This window comes from Prunus avium, chromosome 5 (assembly GCF_965620075.1).
Source record: "Prunus avium chromosome 5, drPruAviu1.hap1.1, whole genome shotgun sequence".
NCBI classification, from domain to species: Eukaryota; Viridiplantae; Streptophyta; class Magnoliopsida; order Rosales; family Rosaceae; genus Prunus; species Prunus avium.
Window position 1 is genome coordinate 17,571,725 of NC_142288.1, and position 19,539 is coordinate 17,591,263.

A 19,539-nucleotide genomic window follows, 5' to 3' on the forward strand; every position below is an offset into this window, starting at 1 on the left:
ATATTGGCACAGTTTCAAATCAGTTTGAAAAGGGAAGAGAGAAATGGGCTTGTATTCCCTTGCTCAATTAAACGATAACACTTTACACCAGACACAGGATTAATTATAATTACAGATTTATTGGGAAAGAAATTGACATTGAACGGAACAGAGGGGCGCAAGGCGAATTTAGCGGTTGATCAAAAAACTCAAGATGAAATCAATGATTTGTGATCATGTCCCTATATGAACGGTTTCCGGCCCCACGACTGGTTCAAGTGATTGACAATTTCCTCAGTTTTTGCAGCCAAGGCAGCTGTTGAACAAATAGGGGGGCTGCAAGCCATGTTCCAATGGCAATTCAATCACTGGAATTTGTTTGTACATAACAAAATCATCCATCAAGGGCCCTGTCATAACTTTGAGTGCTGTCTCCAGGGGCATCCACCATCAAAAGCCTGCTCTAACACGTCTTCCATTCGCTTTGCTACTATTATCTGTTACAAAAGGATTTTTCCAAATGAAAAATACGTTATGGTCACAATCATATCTCATACGATAAAAAACCTAACAGGGTTACAGGGGTATCTACAGCTGACAATGCAATCAAAACACCTAACAGGCTATGCAGGTGGCAAAGGTAATCATCTGGCCTTAATACAATTTATGTCCTACAAGCAGCTGTGTAAGTGAGAAACCCCTTGCTGCAAATAAAACCAAAATTACCTCAAGACCAGAAAGCACAGCTGATGGTACTTCGATTAAGTCCTTCAGATTTCTTTCTGGAAGAATGACTCTTTTAATACCACAACGGTGGGCCGCTAATACCTGCAATAATGTTGATTCAGATAATCAATCCAAGAAAATCTATGCAATAACGTACCAGAATATTATACACTGAGAAATTTGCTGCCAACTAGGACCCAAATTTCTTGTAAAATGCTTAAAAATTCCTCAAATCCATACTGAATAGTGGAATCATCAAACAACCATGTGTCTAAAAACAAGCCTAGCAGTGACAGCACAAATTAGAAATGAGCACGGAGATGCATTGGACAACCGTGTAGTGTGTATACCAAAAAGCTATTTTACTTTTATCAATCTAGCAAAGCGAAATGTTGTGACATATATCTAGGTTCAATGGCTAGAGAAAGCCAACAGACATCAACAATAATAGTTTCAGATATTTGGGAAAAACAAAATCCATGTGGTCTGCATTCACAGGTATCAAGAAATTAAATTACATCTGGAGATTAGGTAGCTCGCTCTAATTGACGAACCCTAACCTCCAGTACATCTAACTCTCTTCTAAACACATTTGTTGGTAATGGAAAACTCAAAGACAGCCCTTAAATTAATTGGGTTACACAAAATAAACCGGATTGACCCTTTAATTTAGTGTAAATGCAATTGAACCAGATAAGTGGTAAAACCAATGCACGAACATACACACATGTATGTTGATTGATTTTCAAAATTATACCAGAAGTGCGGGTCAAGCTAGCAAAAGTGTAACACGGGCTCCATGAGCTTAAAACAGACCTGGCAGGATATCTAATAGTCGTGCAGAACTTGGCAACATTATGGGCCATACCAAACACGAACACACGCCAGGTACAACTCATATCACAACAAGGATTAAAAACATTTAAATCTAGCATGGATATGTCAATGCTTTGTGTTTGTGCCATGCTTGAAGAAGGAAAGGACAGAATTTAATGGGTGATGCTGACATCACAAAACCTATTTTACATCTATAATTTAGGACTCAAGGCATCTTAAAATTTTAATAAACATGCATCTCACACAAAATTCTTATCATAAAGGAAATTTAAACTACTTAGATACTAATTCCTTGGAAAACCGCACTCAATTATGCATCAAGCATCAATTTGGCTAGATGATGGTTACAGAAAATAGAAAAGATGCTAAAATGGAATGACTGTTGAGTAGTATAGCCTGGTGATTATAAAAATGAAAGTACTACTACAAGTGAAAATCTCTATGCCAGACAAGTATGATGTACAATACTTGTCCATAAAAGGTTAAAACCAAGGTTGCATCTATGGTCATGTTAACATGCCCGACACGCACACAAGCCAAAGCACTTGACAAGGCAGTGACTGCAAACTGCAAACTAAGAACATGACTAGATACAAAAGCCATCATTTCATTTTGTAAGCCATATATAACATGTTTTATACATGGAGACCGACTTATGTACAAAGTCACAGCTATATACTTCTCATAAGAATAGTAGGACATAAGGTGTACCTTATCCTTGATACCACCAACAGGTAGTACAAGACCTCTCAATGTCATTTCTCCAGTCATAGCTGTATCTGCTCTTACTCTTTTCTGACTGAACAATGAAACCAGTGCAGTTACCAGAGTCACACCTGCCGAAGGTCCATCCTTGGGTACAGCCCCAGCAGGAAAATGTATATGAACATCCCGACCCTCCAAAAGATTGGTTTCGTCAGCTGTTGCCAACAGAAGATCTCTTGCCCTGGCTCTTACCTGGGAGATAATTAGAGTCTTCAAAACTAACTTTTACATGAGTAGAAATTATGACATTATGTTTCATGACTATATTTTACAATCAGAGTATGGTGCACACAGGACTAATTTTTTTCTCTATCATTCAATCCCAGAAACAGAAGTAAATATGACTAGGATCTCAACAGAAATGCCTCCATCAGTAAAAAGCAACACTTTGTACTTTTAAAATTTGAGAATACAAAAATCTCATATTTGCTATTCTAACTCTAAGCCTTGCATCTCAATAAAATACTAGGTCTCTTCACCTATTTCCAATTGGTTTGGATTGGATGCTCCAACTTTCACATGGTATCAGAGCCTGTAATCCATCCACAAGATAGGGCCAATTTGGCCACGCATGCTCCAAGCCACAAATATAATTGATCTGCATCTGGCTCAGTCACTATACGTGAGTGGACGTGCTGAGCACAAAAAAATTCTCACAACGGGTATTCAAAGTCCAAGCATTGCATCTCAACACACAAAATACCGGGGTCAGGGAGGGGGGGTCATGGATCGTCTTTACCATTGCCAATTACTTTTTAGCCGGATGCTCCAATTTTAATATGTCACTATTTATGGGAAAGCAACGAGGCATGCAAACTTCAATATCACATATCCCCAAATTGAAACTGACAAGTATCGAACTTCTGTGTTTCTCTTCTTTTTCATTAAAACAGTATTACACTCTCTCTTTGATAATTACAGATATCAAGTGGCTGAGACTAACAGTAAGTCCCATTAGAATCTCTTAGTTGTCTTAAAAATCAATTTGAGAATCACGGCATGCATGAATTACCAATTAAAACCAATTCAAAAGTGTGATCATTGAGGCACCCCAAGAAATGTTTGACTCGTGACCAAGCGGCAGGTATTAGTACTTCAAAAATATAAAGATAATTAAAAGAAAAAATTACCCATGTCAATGCTATTTGTGCTGATTCTTTTATAACATCTCCAAGTTGGCCAGTGAGATGTAATTCACCCTTTCCCCCCATTGCTGTAGCCTCCACAAATTGGACCTCTCCACCAACAGAAGTCCAAACAAGCCCAACAGATACACCAGGTGTTGCAACCCGTTCTGCAGCTTCTTTGTCATCAAACCTTGGAGGCTGCATTACAACACACACAGACAACCTCAGAATCTCTTAAGCAACATGACAGGTCAACCTCCAAGATTTAATGCATGAGAAATCCAAGATGCATTGGTTATAAAAAAAAAGTATTCCAGTTTCTGGAATGTTGAGCCTAAAACTCACTTGAAAAGACTCCTAAACATTCATTTACATATAATCATCTAGATAAGAGCCCTGAAGTGGCTATACTTCATTACAAAGGACTACCTAACAATAAGCTGAAGCAACCTATCCTAATTATTAAAGAAAAAAACAAAAATAATTACCCCTAATACTTTTTCCAGCATATCCTCATCCACAGTCAATGGCGAAGCAATCTTGAAAGTGCTTGATATCTCGTGATTATTCACACCCATTGGAATAACCTCCATTTCCACTTCAGCTCCATCAGCAAGTCTGTTTTCAAGAAGTGGTGAAGCAAGCGAGTGCACATCTTTGATCGGAGAGACAGCTGGTTCTTGCTCTGCAACTCTTACAGCTGCTGCACGAGCCAAAGCAGCCAAGTTCCTCTCAAGATTCCGAACACCAGCTTCTCTAGTGTACCCCTGAATGACAAGTTTCACCATGGCCTACCACAGCAGAGAGACATTTATGATATTTTTGTATATACTTTGGTCATGAATCAAGAGAGTCATCTAAAGGTTGGCATAAAAAATTGATTTTGAAAACTAGAAATTTGGTGCCTATTTTTTGGATCCACAGCTATTATTATTGGGAATACCACAATTTTAACACCATTACTACTTGATAATAGCACAATGGAATGAACTTCTTACCTCCGGAATTTTGAGAAACTCAGAAGTCAAACCATGCTGATCAAGAACTCGTGGAATTAAATGGTGCATAGCTATCTTCAGCTTTTCTTCAGGTGTATATCCAGGCAGCTCGATAACTTCCATCCTGTCCAAGAGTGCTGGAGGAATAGGCTGCACCCTATTTGCAGTTGCCACAAAAATCACCTTTGAAAGGTCGAAAGGAACATTCAAATAGCTATAGGCCTTGCATTAAGGAATCACTTGAATATACTCACATTCAAGAGATAGTGATTTATTCATATAATTTATGCCATGCAGTGAAACCATCAGGTCACAGACCATATTGATAGTTACTCTCTTCATTTTATGTAAAGAAAATTTTCTCCAAAGTTAACTGTAGATATACTCATAGGTCAAACTCGAGATTCATACTACAAGATGACATTTCAAATTATTTAAATATAAAAAATCGGACTGAAATAAGGGATAGAGCCAGAGAGCAGGATACTGATCATTGAATGTTTTATTTTGTTCTGGATCAAGAACCTCCAGTAGAGCTGAAGCTGGATCACCACGTACATCAGAACCTGTCTTATCAATTTCATCTAGTAGCATGACTGGATTGCAAACAGCAACTCTCTGAAATAAAACATAATTAAGCAAAACGTTAGCCTAAGTCCTATAGCTTAAATTCCATACTCAGGTGGGTGGGTGTGGATATGCATATGTAGTTGTTCTTGTGTCTACTAAGTGTCCAACAATCTTCATTCGACCCATGAATGAAAAGCTAAGAGGCTTCTTCAATCAGAAGTTTTTCTAAAGGCAGTTATGGATCCGATGACAAACACTATGCCTTATCAACAACAAAATACCTATGTGTATTCTTGTTTTTCTGGGTTCGTTCAACACCCTTAGACCATAGCATTTTCAATTATGACTAACCACTGAACCCATCACATCAAAGCAAGTATTATGCATGTGAATACCACACCATAAGTCCATACAAATGTTTAATTGAATAAAAATATACCTTTACTCCATCAATGAGTCTCCCCGGCATGCTTCCAATGTATGTCCTCCTATGTCCTCGAATATCAGCCTCATCCTTAACACCACCAAGGGATATGCGTATAAATTTTCTGCCCAAAGCAGCAGCAATAGATGATGCCAAAGATGTTTTCCCAACACCTGGTGGGCCAACAAAGCACAACACAGGGCCTCTGGCATCTGGTTTAAGCTGCAACCCAAAAGTAACAATATGAGCATCAAATTCTGAACACAAAACATTCAAATAATCAGGGAACAAGTGCTGCAGAATTGGCCACCTTGCGAACAGCCAGATATTCAATAATCCGCTGCTTGACCTTAGCTAATCCATAGTGATCACTGTCAAGACGTTCTTTTGCAACCCTTAAATCTAATTCATACTCTTCACTGGCCTTCTGCCAGGGAAGATCAGCAAGAAGCTCTAGGTAAACACGTGAACTATTATATCCAGGTTGCTGGGGTTGCATCTTTTTCAGCCTCCTGAGGCATGAGGAGAAAATAAATTAAATAAATGATATGAGACCTGCTTAATTCAAAAACTTTAAGTTCAAGAATTGTGAAATCGAACAAAACAACAAGGGTGATTGGATACGATTTGAAATCTAACGAAGAATAAATAAGTCTTCACTTTGGTAATTTTCCTTTTCATATTTGTCTTTATCATCATAATTTTGCAGAAAACATTATAGACATTACAATCATCAATGGACAGATTTACAAACCCCCATCAACTACTGTTCACCAATCACCGGCAGGTCTGGAAAATGCATGTTGAATATGGTCAGAGCAGCACAAAATATAAAGCACCAGATTGTCTACAGAATCACCAGCGTCAAGCTTAAAGTTGAGGATAACAAAATCTAGAGAACATGACTGTGATCCCTTTTGCTACATAACTATATCTGGACCAAACTTAACAATGCCCAAATTTTGTAATGTTACTACACCCAAGAGTTAGAAATCCCAGTGACCTTTTTGTGTAAAGCTGCATAAATCAATGTGGCTTCAGATTAAAAAAGCAATTGTATATATGGGTAACAACTTTAATCTTCTTCTCTTACAAATATCTCAAGAGCAAAATAATCTAATCAACTTTAACATGCCATCATTAGGAAAAAAATCCAAGATAATACAATGTTGGGCACTACTGACAGTGTCGTCATTCTCTTTACTCCGACGAAGACCTTAATGTCAGACACTTCTTTGTTTGAGGAACCATAACTGTATCTTACTCAGCGCCAAAATTTGGAATGGAATTACATCAAAGTTTCAGTAATACCCACAGTATGAAATTTTTACTAAGAAAGAAGAAACTACTTTACTTGCACACTGAAATGCAGTAACCCATATTCCTTTCTTCTAACCAAATCATACCTCAACTCCCTCTGTGCATGCTTCCAGATATTTGAAGGCATTCCTGAACTTTGCATCTTCCTTTCCAGGGCAACTACATCGTCTTCATCATCATCATTGTCCCCAAGCTCCTCTTTTATAGCTCTCATCTGCAAGTGTGTTTCATAAAGCAGGAAAGGAAACAACAATAAGGATTTATGCAGCTAAAGAATAGGAAATAAAAGTATATCTGTGTCAAATTTAGAAGTTTGTTAAGATATTTCCAAACCATCAACATGTGAATCCACCTGAAGTCCTGAATAGTATTTATAAGTTTCATGAAAATCCAAATCAACTAAAATCCAACATATAATCAGAAATGAGTACAAACAAAATAATTGCACACCTAAGACAAAAACACGCCTATAAATAAAAGTTATTAGTAAATTTCATCTACTAAAGCAGCCTGTTGTATCCTTCACAACCTTTCCCTAGTTATGCACATGAAAAATGTATATTCGTTTTTTTTTCTTATATATATTTGATATTTGAGTCCTCCAGCACTACAGAAAATTATGTCAATCCTAAATATTAAACTTAAAGCATGTCTGGGACTGCTTCCAAAATGGCTAAAAGCGCTTCTGAAATGGTTTGGCAAAAAAACTTAAAATTGCTTCTGGGTCATAAAAGCGTTTTCTGGAGAAGTGTTTAATAAAAATTCAACGTGTTTCTAACAAAAACAAGTATGAGCTTAAGTGCTTCCTACAGATGCAGTCCCAAACGGACCCTTAATTAATCTAACCAATAAATAAATTATTACATCTCAATCAATAAATAAATTATTACATGTAGAACTTGTATAAAACCTTGCAAGAATACAGCAATCTAGAAAGCTTTGTACACTCCATTCCTTTATTTTGTCAAAAATATCCTTCATTTAACTTAAATAAATTTTTAAAAAATTATCAGATAAGATATTTTCTATTGCTTCAGAAAATAAGAACTAATCACCCCACCCTCAGCACAAAATTTTAACAGACAAGATTTTTTGTGTTGCATCAGATAAGGTTGTACCCTCAGCTTAATTCTGTAATTACTAATCTAAATAAAAACCGTTTAATAGTTATTACTTATTACTTTGAGTAAAGAGAAAATTTGCAAATTATGGTTTATTTCAGTAAAATTATAACTGAATTTCTTATTATTTGTTCCACTGACAAAATTTGCCATGACAATTCAAAAAGAACAAAATTCCAGAAAAATCAAATTAATATAAATAATAATAAAAATTAAACTGATGAGCACAATACTTGCTTACCACATTTATTGTAGGATAACAAAACATGAACTGGATGAAAACAAATAATAATTTTATCATTAAAAAACATAACTACAACTTTTCACTTCCTCAACAACTCAAAAGCTGATGTGAGAGTGCCAACCTGCTGACGCAAAAGAAATTCCTTTTGCGATTTCGATAATTGACCCTCAACTTTTTGTGTAATCTTCTCTGCTACATGTATGGACTGTCACAAGGTAACACCAACATGACTTCTAAAAAACTATAGGAAGTACTAAGATCAACTGAGTGAAAAAAACATCACCACCAGTGAATCAACAGTTACCTGCAAATGCCTGTCAACCAACTCAGTAGCTTTCGAAAGTCTCACTTTCAGATCAACTGAGTCCAGCATACACAGTTGCTCCTCAAAACTTATCTCAAAGCTGGCAACAAAGATATCTGCCAACTTGTGAACTGGAACTGTCTCCAGAAGAACTTTTGTTCTTCCTCCAGTTTTTTGTTTCTGCAAGCACAAAATGAAATGAGTTAATGATTTAAAATATGAACAACAAATATAAATTTAGAAAACACCAAGCGTTTCAAGTAATAAAGGCTCAGAAAAGTTTTATCAGCAGAGTCTACTATCAACAACATATATATCTATATATATATACACACACAAGTCAACAGTATCTGGATAGAATTCATAACATAAAGAAGCTTAGTTGATGCTCTTCAACCAAATCAAGGAATGTTGAGCAAATGGCATTTCCTAAACATCTTAACAATCAAGCACAGTCAAAACCATTTGAAACCCCATTTGTTAAAAAGAGAAGGCGCTCAGCCTCACAGCTTCAAAAGGAGCTTACACATACTTTAGAATGGATATAGAACATATACATGCATAATATTTGTGCGGTCTTGAATTTGTATTTCATTATTGATGCTATATGATACACCTGAGAAAACTTGTAACTAAAGATTCTGATAACACCAAAAAATAAAAATAAAAAGAAATAAGGTCTCTTGGTGTCTGTGATTCTATTCATGAGAAAGTTTTCAAAGAAGTGATAAAAATATGCTAATATCACAAATATCACCTGCTCAAGAACAGAAATCAGCTCTGTAGCAGTTGCTTTGAACTGGCGAGACAATGTTATGAACTCGGGATCTTGCTCCACTTGCTCCATCTCTAATTAAGATAATAAATATGAAAGCAACTCAACATATAGGTAGATAAGGGCACAAAACTCATCATCTGAATATAATCTGATCATGATACATTGAATATAAGCATATAAGCCACATTATAAACTCAGGTAAGCACATTTAAAGCAACGTTTAAGTCTTCATATTGTAAGGTAAAACATGGACAAAATTTGTTAATTGCTTAGAGAGGAAACATACAGTAAGCAGTGACACACACAAGCAATGATACAGTGATACCTAACCAGCTCCTTCCTAAAGAATGGTGATTTAAGAATTCCTCATTTCACGTGAGGGCCTTTCAATAACATATGACAGATGAGCAAGAGAGCATACATTATCCATTCAGGCTGACAGGAATAATTTCTGTGTGGTTTGCATGTCACTGTGTTCATGTGCGTGTGTGTGGGAGAGAGAGAGAGAGAGAGAGAGAGAGAGAGAGAGAGAACTTTCAAAAACACCCCTAGTCATAAATAGCAGATTTCTATTCAACTAATGAACCAGGGCCACACACATAACCAAACGTAGTATAAATGTTAGCGGGTACATAAAACATACACTTAGCATTTGAAGTATGAAGACAATTTCTTCTTACTGAATCAGAAAAGAAAAAACAAATCAAAGAAACAACAACATGCGGTATGTTTCAAACCACAACTAGCAAATCAACTAATAAACCCTAATATCTTCTACCAAAAACAAATCCACATACTAAATTGGCAACATACCAGACTTTGTCATTTCAAGAGGAGATATCCGTGCAGTATAATATGTTCCTCTTGTGCTAAGTTCCTGGACACTGAATCTACACAAACCTTCAAGGACGACTACATATGTAACCCTCCCACTCGGCTTCTCAACTCCTCTTGAGAGATGTAAAGCACGTGCAGCAACACCCCTAAGAATATAAATATCAAATATTAGCAACAAAATTAGTATATAACTACAAAGTGCAAAAACTCCAAATGAAAAACATATCAATAAGAGGGAGTTATACACAGAAAACAGAAAGTCAGTGAAATGTAGGCCGAGTCGAAAAATTGTGGCAGCCCATTGAAGAATTAAAGGGGAGTTAAACTGATTAAAGAAAATTACAACGCATAACATAAATAGATGGACCACCCTGATAGCTGTAATTTTAAGTAGTAGCACCCAAAAAGCCAAACACTCTCCACCACGCAACAAAATACAATTTTGATTCATGTACCTGGTATGCCAATGAATAACTTCCTGCTGATTTTTTCCATCTAGCCTGTGAGAATCAGATGTACCAACTTGAACTCTCGAGCCTCGTTCTCCAGATTCACTTCCCACACCTAAATTAGACAAATTACAAGAGACACTTCCTCTCAGATTTGCCATTAAATATAGGCACCCCCTCATCCTAGTCAAATAGAAAAATGAGCAGAAATCACCTTGAGACAACACAGGACCCACTGATGCTGACTCAGCAGCATCTCGAACGGGAAGAATACCAATTAATCCCTTCTCTTCACGCTGCCATAACTCTTGCTCCACCAATTTGACACTACATTAATCAAAATCACCACGTCCATCAATTCCATAATCCAGCACTCACAAATTCACAATTCCACACCTACATAATGATCAATTACCTGAAATGACACAACACCAAATTCTACGAGAAAAAGGAAGTTCGCATTTGAAATTACTAGTAACAAAATTGCAAAACAAGATATCTTGAGTTTCCACACCAACAAAATATGCACAACATTTGATCACAGAAATAGATGGAAAATACCATCAAAAGGAAACAAAACTAGACCAGACAATCTATCACGACGAAGAACATGAAAGGTATTCCTCCATTTTGTTCCTATCGAGAATGAAGGAAACATAATTTCCAAACAAGCAGAAGAATTGCATAGCTATAAGTTTCAGCTGAGGTCAAACAAACAGCTATCCACTTCAGTATGCACAAATTTTCTCAGAAACCAAACAAGAAAAACAATTTAAAGGAACAGCAAGCAATCAAAAGGAGAAATTCTACGTTTAAAGGTACCTGCTAGGTGAAGTGCAGCGAATTCGAATGATGGCGCCTGGTAAGAGGACCTTGTTTTTGAAAGGAAGGATACCGAGTCGACTCGGAAGCTCCACCGATTCCGCCATGTTTGCAACTGAAGAGAAACAAACAGTGGTTTTGCAGAGAGAGAGAAGGCGACGAAGAGTCAGAGGAGGAGAAAGGGAAGGTGGTAAATGCAAGGTGTGTGGGTTTGGTTTTATTTGGTTTTGGTTTGGTTGGAAGGATTTTGGTCCCGTCAGATTTTATTTTTTTTATCAAAACGGCGACGGCTTGTTTTTCGTTATAAATACTTTTGCTTCTATTTTTTTTCATTTTTTTTATACAATAGATATTGGGTGCTATCTAAAGGACTTTAAAATTGGGATTTTATTAAATTTTGAAGGACTTTAATCTAGATATTCAAAATGTTATTGATTCGAAGAAAATTCAAAAAGTGGTAGATTTTGATGGTGTTTACTTTAAATTTATCAGCCTCTAAAATTGGCCAAAAAATTATATTAATTACGAACATGTCAGTATTAGCAATATAAGATGAATATCGTATGCCCCAATAATATCTTATATTAATAGAGACTAAATTGAGAAAATAATATCTTATGTGCGTCGAGAAATCTGCTTTAATCAAACAATAATTAATTGGGTGAGGCGCTTAGAATATGTCGAAAAATAAATGAATTATAGAAGAATTGGGCCATGAATTTTAACAGATTTTTCTCAATTCTTGCACATGATCAATTAAGCCATTACTGATGACACGACTTTAGCCTTCACTTTCACTGTCCCCACTACCCTCACTATCAAGAATGGCCACTACCCCTCCTCAGATTTGTTTTTCTATGAACAATTTTCAGTACATGTTAAAACTTCTTGAGATTTTCTATTTAAACTCCACACTTCTCTTAGTTCACTCCATGTTCTAAGTTCACTCCATGTTTTAATTTAAATTTTCACAATTTCTAATAAAATCCCACTATCTTCCCAAACTACCCTTAAATACACCCCAAACTAAAAAAATAAGAAATAAAATAGATTTTCTATTTAAACCCCACAAATTACCATTAGAGGAGGAAGTACGTTTGGGGCATGAGAAATAGTAAGTAATTAAATTAATGTTTTTGTAAACACACATGGGATTAAGAGCTTGCAAAGGGAAGTTTCATATTTCATGAAGTATGAAACACGCAATGGTGTGATTCTTATTTGACAGACACGGAAAATTGTTGGGATTTTTATATTCCAAATGGCTCAAATTGTTCAACGAATTTGACAGACACTTGATTTTTTGACAATGTTAATTTATGGATTGGTAAATTTTTCGTGCATAATATGTGATTCTTATTTGATTTCTACCTCCGAATGCCATCTAGAATTGGTGGGGTTTTCAAATATTGAAACACTATGTAATGAAGCTTTAGGCACTTACAAGAATAGTACGAACTTTGCAATATGAGAAAGTACATACTTTGCATTTACAAGAATTGCTAGGTACGTACTTTAATTTGCAATATGAGAAAGTACGTACCTAGCCGACAAAACAAGAACTATTCTTTTCCCCCTTATTTTACATGTATGATTGACAAAAGGGTCTTAAAAGAGTTATAAATTGTTGCCATGTTCATGGATTTCAAATGAATTTTTTTTTTCTAAATACAAATGATAGTCTAAAAAAGCTATCTTGAATTCTTTATTATCACTTGGAACAACCAGAGCCGTCTTAGCTGCTTTTCGTTAACGAGGCCTGAGAGCATCCCCTGAGGGATGCTCTCAGCTCCGGTTCACCTCCCCTGAGGGATAAGGGAGCCTAAAAAATCTGAAAGGGAATGAAGATTTCTCACACACACACTAGTAAGGTGCTATGAGGGTTTGAACCTAAGACCACTCTAAGGGGATGCCATTTTTCATTGGGCTAGAACCCGTTGACACAAATGTATTCTATACAAATGATAGTTTAAACTACAAGAGAGAATGTAGTTTCTCACACACACTACCAAAGTGCCATGAGAATTTAAACCTGAGACCACTCGTCCATTGGTGCCATAGTTATCAGGTAGTTGTTTCAATGATAATTCTTGAATAGAGATCTAAAAATTAGATAGTTGGGATCATTAGATAACATTGTGGATGAAACCAACAATTGAATACCTTTTGGCTCTCTTCATAAAGGAATTGTATTATTATTTTATCAAAAAGTAACTTCATTAGATAAACTTCTTTTAAAAAAAATTATTAAATAAGAAAATCCAGTTAGATAGTAAAATATGAATTATGAAATTAAAGATATTGAACCAATGACAACGGCATGTTGGTTGGATTGCCACAAGTTTTTGCTACGCTTCCAAGTAGCATGGTACCTGCATGTGTGAGCTCCCTCCCTTCCCCTTCCTAACTTCCAAAAAAAAAAAAAAAAAAAAATTAAAGATATTGAAATATGAGAATATAGATATTGAAAATTTAATGAAGAAAATAGAGTAATGGTCCTACACCTATAGGGTAAAAATATAAATAAATAGGACAGGAAATCTCCTTTATGTTTTTTTTAAATGTTTTTTTTTTTACGACCAAAAGAAGTTGTGCATTTATCAGATCCCATTTTTTGTTATACGACCAAAAGATGTTTTACTATTTTCGGTAGGCTAGCTGTCCAACACTTATTTACTCTGCTGGGGTGGGCCCCACAGGGATACCAAAAAGATTAGTTTAAAAAAAAAACAAAAAACAACAGTTGTTTAACATTATTTATCAACTTGTTCCTACAAAGGTTTCTTTGGACCAACGACTTTGATGCCATATTTTAACATTAGATAATGACAATTATCAGAACAAACAAAAAAAGAAGATAATGGCAATTTACCCTTTTGCCACAGGCTTTTGAGCTATAATTAATAAATGGAAAATGCTAGGGAGACCAATTTGGGATACCAACTTGTGTACTAACTCTCTAATAGATGGTGGGACCCATTGTATTGGTGGGCACCACCTCTATTAGAGAGTTGGTACACAAGTTGGTATCCCAAATTGGTCTCCCTAAGAGCAACTCCACCCATTTGCCCTTAGCCATGGCAAGGGGGGAGCTAGGGCAGCCACTATTCACGTGAATAGTGGTTGCCCTTGCAAATAGTATTTTGTGTTTCCAACCGTTGCCATGGCTAAGGGCAATTACTATTCATTTTTTTGTTTTTTTACAAATTTTTTTACCTCAATAATTAATTTGGACAAAATTTTTTAAAAAGATTTTTTGGTGTGGGAAGTGAAAAATATGACTAAGTATTTATTTTTAAAAAATTTGATTTTTTTTTATCCATTTTTTTCGATTTTTTTTAAAAAAATTTGTTGCTGACGTCAGCAACCCTCGTTTTGAACCTCGGGCTGAACTGGCCTTTTGGCCAGCCCAACTTGCTAGGACCCACTCCCTGCCCGAGCCTGGGCTCACCGTTAGAACACCATTTTTTCTTTTTTCCCCCCCAGCCCGTGTCCCAGCTCCTCGCTGGAGCTGCTCTAACATGACCATAAGCAATAAGTCATGAGGAAGACTTTAGTTTTGGAGTTTTGGAGGACTTGAAGTTTCCGTGTGCTCTAATTTAAGCAATGAGCGTAAATGAAATAAAAATGGATTGGATGGAAGACACAAACTTGAATCTTTGATGAGATGATAGAGATGTATTTTAATTGGGAAATATCAATTAATTAATTAATTAAATTCAATTTCGACTTGATTAGTTTCTTGCCAAAGTGGTAATCATATTTAAGTAGTTTCTCTAGCATTATTTGAAGTATCAAAACAATACCATGACGCATGCGAGCTCATTAAACATCTATACAAATATTGATTAAGAAAGGAATATAGTCCTTTAAATTATAAACAATAATCCTTCCAACAAAGCAAACTATACCCCATTTGAGTTGATAACTTGACAATCACATGAAGAAATTTCTGATGGAGAAGTAAATTAAGACTTGTATTCTTGCATATTTTGTTCAAAGTCTTATAGAGCTGGTGGTAGTAGTGGCAGGGCTAAATATTGGGGGGACCAATAGCTGAAAGAGATATGAAATTAAATACTGATTTTCAAATTTTATATAAAACTTCAATGGAGTTCATGAGAACTGAGGCGGGCCACAGTCACCTCTAGCCTGTGTGTGGCTCGGCCCACTCACATACTATGAGTGCCCTTGGTCACTTCAAGACAAATTAGATATGACTAAATTAGAAATATTTAGCTATAACATGTAACTTTTGAATACTTATGTATTTGATATACTTGTATTTTCTATTTCGCTCCACTCATGCATGGAGGATCAGGAAACTCTCTATTAGCGATCCATTATTCAAACACTCATATATAAGTGCAAATACTTTTGTACATGAGGGTAGGAGTCAATAAAACGCGAAGAACATTAATATTTAACTCATCATTGACATATCAACATTTCTAAACAAACCAAAACACAGCTTCTTCTCTTCTTTTAAAATCTCTAGTCTTAGACATCGAAATGTTTGTCGACCAAACCAAAAAAAAAAAAGTATAAGTTAAATAAACTATAGCTCACTAGGACACTAGTTAGTGCTTTGGCGTCATCACGGGCGTCATACTATCAAACCACCATCATGCACATCACATCTCCAAGCCCATTTTTTCCACAAAATGTCATACAATAATTCTTTTCATGACTTTTCACTATTCATTAATAAAGTTCAAAGTCATTTAAAAATAATAATAATAACACGTTTTGAAAACAAAAAATAAAATAAATAACATTTTGGGGTGGGTGGGGTCCACGGCCCCGAGGCCCTAATGTAACGTGGGTAATGGGCATTGGTCAATTGGCAATTTATTTGTCCCCATCCTTCATGATCGATTTGAGATTTCGCCGCTAGTTTTGGACCGTCCGATCTGATCTCAGCGGATAAGGGGTGGGTGGAGAGGAGGTGCTTGTGCGTCGACAGCTGGTGGATTGTTGCGTCAACAACAAGACGTCAGCTGCGGGCAGGAGGCCTAGCCGGCACGTCGACGCCAGTGGGACCCACCGTGGACTGACTGACGTGGATTTTGGTTCTTGATCTAGATTTACTTGAGAGATAGTTGACGCATTAGCTCACTGTCCACACAAGCTGGTCATCCGTAATGAGAAAAGTGCTTTGCTTTTCTCCTCTTTTCTAGATTTTTCACACCCAAGATGTCGGTTCTTTTTGTCGAAAAAAAATCGAGTAAATTGAAAGTAGTTAGATTCTGGATTCCTATTGAAGTTTTTTACTAAATCATATGGAATTTGAATAGGAGTATTACTAATTACTAAAATATCCTCGTTGTTGGATTAAAGTAGATGACAAATTTGGAATTTTGAAAATTATGTGAGGATATAATGGGAAAAAAAAAGATGAATTCCTAATGAGTTAGTTCCCCAGGAATTAGAATACCACCTCCCACCCAAGAATTGAATTCCTCCCAAATCAGGAATTCAATTCCTAATTTTGTGTGAGCCCCACTTACTTTTCAATTCCTTGATGTGAAGTAAACGTAGGAATTTTCCATAGTTAGAATTCAATTCCTGATGAAAATTCTAATTCCTGATTAGTAAACACACCATTAAATCTTTATTAAAAACTCAAATTTAAAATAGGTTTCCATGTGAGATAGATTTGTCCTAGTATTATTAACTAAATTACATTATAATTTATATGCTACCTATTTTCATATTTTATTTATAATTTATTTTCAAGCATGTCATTAACTACCTTAGTTATAATTAATACTCCCTATTAATAGCATATCAATCACCCCATTTATTTTGGTTGGCATTCCCTCTATACATTGCCAATCCCTAAAATTTCAAACAAACAAAAAATCCCTAAATTACATATCCAATAAATAATGAACCTATAAAAAAATATTAATATGTATATAATATAGGTACTTTATTTACCAAAAAAAAAAGGGATATGTTACTTTGTAATTGAAATTTATGTAAGTATTTTTTATAAATTAAAAATAAGTACATTATTTACAACAAAAAAAAGTTTTTTTTATATAAAAAATAGGTACATTGTGTAATTAAAATTTCATAAATTAAAAATAGGTATATTCTTTATTAATAAAAAAAAAGTATGTTATTTATAGGTTAGGTATATTTACAAAAGATATGTAAAAAATAGGTATCTTATTCATAAAAATAGTGGAAAAATAGGTACAAATAATAGATACATTATTTTATGCTAAAAGATGATAGGTATATTAAATGTTTCTTCATAAATTAGATAAGGTAACTTGATGAGGTTGATCCTAGTCATGAGTTTTTACTTCTAAAAAATGAATTTTATTAATAGAAACAAAGTAAGCCAAATTTACTAATAATGTTATAGGTGTTGCTATTTGGACCATATTTACTGACTATATCTATATAACACAGGTGGCTCCCACATATATTGATAGAGCCCAGCCTACCTCTAGTCTATTAGGGAGGTGGTGAGTAATGTAGTCATTAAATGTGGTCTAAATAGCATTATTGTAATATTATACTCTAGGGGCACATTTGGTGTTTGGCTATTTAGCACTAACCACATTTATAACATACACCATGTCATCCAACTAGTTATATCAATTTTTTTTTTAGTACAAACGATAAGGGAGGAGGATTTCTCATACACACACAACTAAGATGTCATGTGGGGTTCGAATATGAGACCTCTTATCTGCAAATTAATGCCATTTTCCACTGGTCTAGGCCCGTTGGCCCACCCAATTGTAACATTTGAATTTGTGTTTTATTAACTAAACAATCTTTTTATAGACTGAAAAAATGAAAATGATATGAGCATGGCATATCGATCGCTGCTTCAAAATGAAGTATTAATAAATACAGTGCATAGCTAAAATAAATTGCTTATGAAGTCTCAAATATCATCCATAACAACAACACATTTGGATGGATTTTGTGCCTCTGCAAGTAATGCTAGCCATTCAAATGGACGTATTAGGTGGTGGAGTTCCTTGAGGCTCCTTTTTCTTTGTCTGTTTTTTTTACTTTTTTTTAATCCAAAAAAAAAAAAAGAACAAGATTTGTGAATTTTTGTTGTCACCAAACGATAAAAATAACATTGATAAAAATCGAAAAACTCGATTACAATAGCCACACATACAACTAATCAGTTGAACCCAAGTGATGCCTATTGCATAGAGTGAACATGTTGAAAGTCTTAATAAGGAATACGTTAATTACTATAACAGTTTTTTTTTATTTATATTATTCAATTACTAAATAATGCGATTTAATAGATGGTGAGAAGTATTTTCTTCATACGTTAGACAATTTGGAAGTTTTGTTCTTTAAGAGCTTCCAATCAGTTCACACATGTTCACATATTGATATGACAATATACAAACATTACGTAAAAATATGCCAATCAGTCCACACATGTTCACATATTGATATGCCAATCAGTCCACCTTGCACCACTGTTGAAAATCATTTGCCTTTGGATACTTTTGCCCAAAAATATCTGAGTTGTTTCGTATTTGTAATCTATCACATACGATTTCGTGTTTATCTTTTTTTTTTTTTGGTGAAAACCAAGGTATCCCCCGCGCGATTGCGGGGACTAACCCTCAAGGTACTGTCGGGCTCAAAGCGGGGACCTCTCCCAACAAAATCTGCTCTGTTCGCAAGCGCCTGGGATCGAACCCAGGATCTCTTGTTTAAAGGATCCAAGCCCCTTCCACTTGATTTCGTGTTTATCTTTCTTATCACATAATTTGACTGAAATTTTCACAATTAGAAAGCAATCGATATTTCAGAGCGAACTAAGTTATATAATATTATATATATGGTGATAAGTTTTGTGTTCTTGGTGTGGGCTTGCCAGACTAAAATTGTTTGACTACCCAACTAAAGTTCAACTTAAAAAGGCTCATATAAAAGTTTAGCCATCGGAATTCAAAAGTGAATAATGCTTATTAATATTGTGCTTTAGTCATAGACATCGCAATATAAATAAATAAAAATATGAATTATATGCTTCATGTCGTCGATTGTGAAAGCGAGGCCAATCAAAATCAATTTTGTTTGTTGCCCATAAAAAGACGACAAAACAAAAAGAACGAATGTAATGATACGACGGAGAGTTGGATTGGGAGATTATCATTATTTATTGGACGTAAAATGTTATGGCTCGATATCCACTACCACTCCAGTCAACGCATACACTCTTTTCGTCAACGGTTC

General features: G+C 35.3%; 1 protein-coding gene across 1 annotated transcript; it reads right to left on the reverse strand.

Annotated features, from left to right (window-relative positions):
- Positions 1 to 36: 36 nt before the first annotated feature.
- On the reverse strand, positions 37 to 11,523 carry LON2 (lon protease 2). Its single transcript, XM_021957682.2, has 17 exons — positions 11,302 to 11,523; positions 10,694 to 10,806; positions 10,486 to 10,594; positions 10,007 to 10,176; positions 9,173 to 9,264; positions 8,416 to 8,595; positions 8,233 to 8,316; positions 6,833 to 6,960; positions 5,737 to 5,938; positions 5,442 to 5,648; positions 4,920 to 5,050; positions 4,433 to 4,646; positions 3,923 to 4,225; positions 3,438 to 3,632; positions 2,254 to 2,499; positions 706 to 807; positions 37 to 476 (listed from the first exon to the last, which is right to left on the reverse strand). Exons 1-17 carry the CDS (start codon positions 11,406 to 11,408, stop codon positions 393 to 395), a joined length of 2,667 nt encoding a protein of 888 aa, XP_021813374.1. The 5' UTR covers positions 11,409 to 11,523; the 3' UTR covers positions 37 to 392.
- Between the last annotated feature and the right edge of the window lie 8,016 nt (positions 11,524 to 19,539).

Excerpts from the sequence above, each read along its gene's own strand:
- LON2 (XM_021957682.2), bottom strand. The coding sequence starts at position 11,408 with ATGGCGGAATCGGTGGAGCTTCCGAGTCGACTCGGTATCCTTCCTTTC. Across the intron at positions 9,265-10,006 it reads TCTTGAAATGACAAAGTCTG|AGATGGAGCAAGTGGAGCAA; the intron begins GTATGTTGCCAA and ends TATCTTAATTAG. Across the intron at positions 477-705 it reads CTGTGCTTTCTGGTCTTGAG|ATAATAGTAGCAAAGCGAAT; the intron begins GTAATTTTGGTT and ends CTTTTGTAACAG.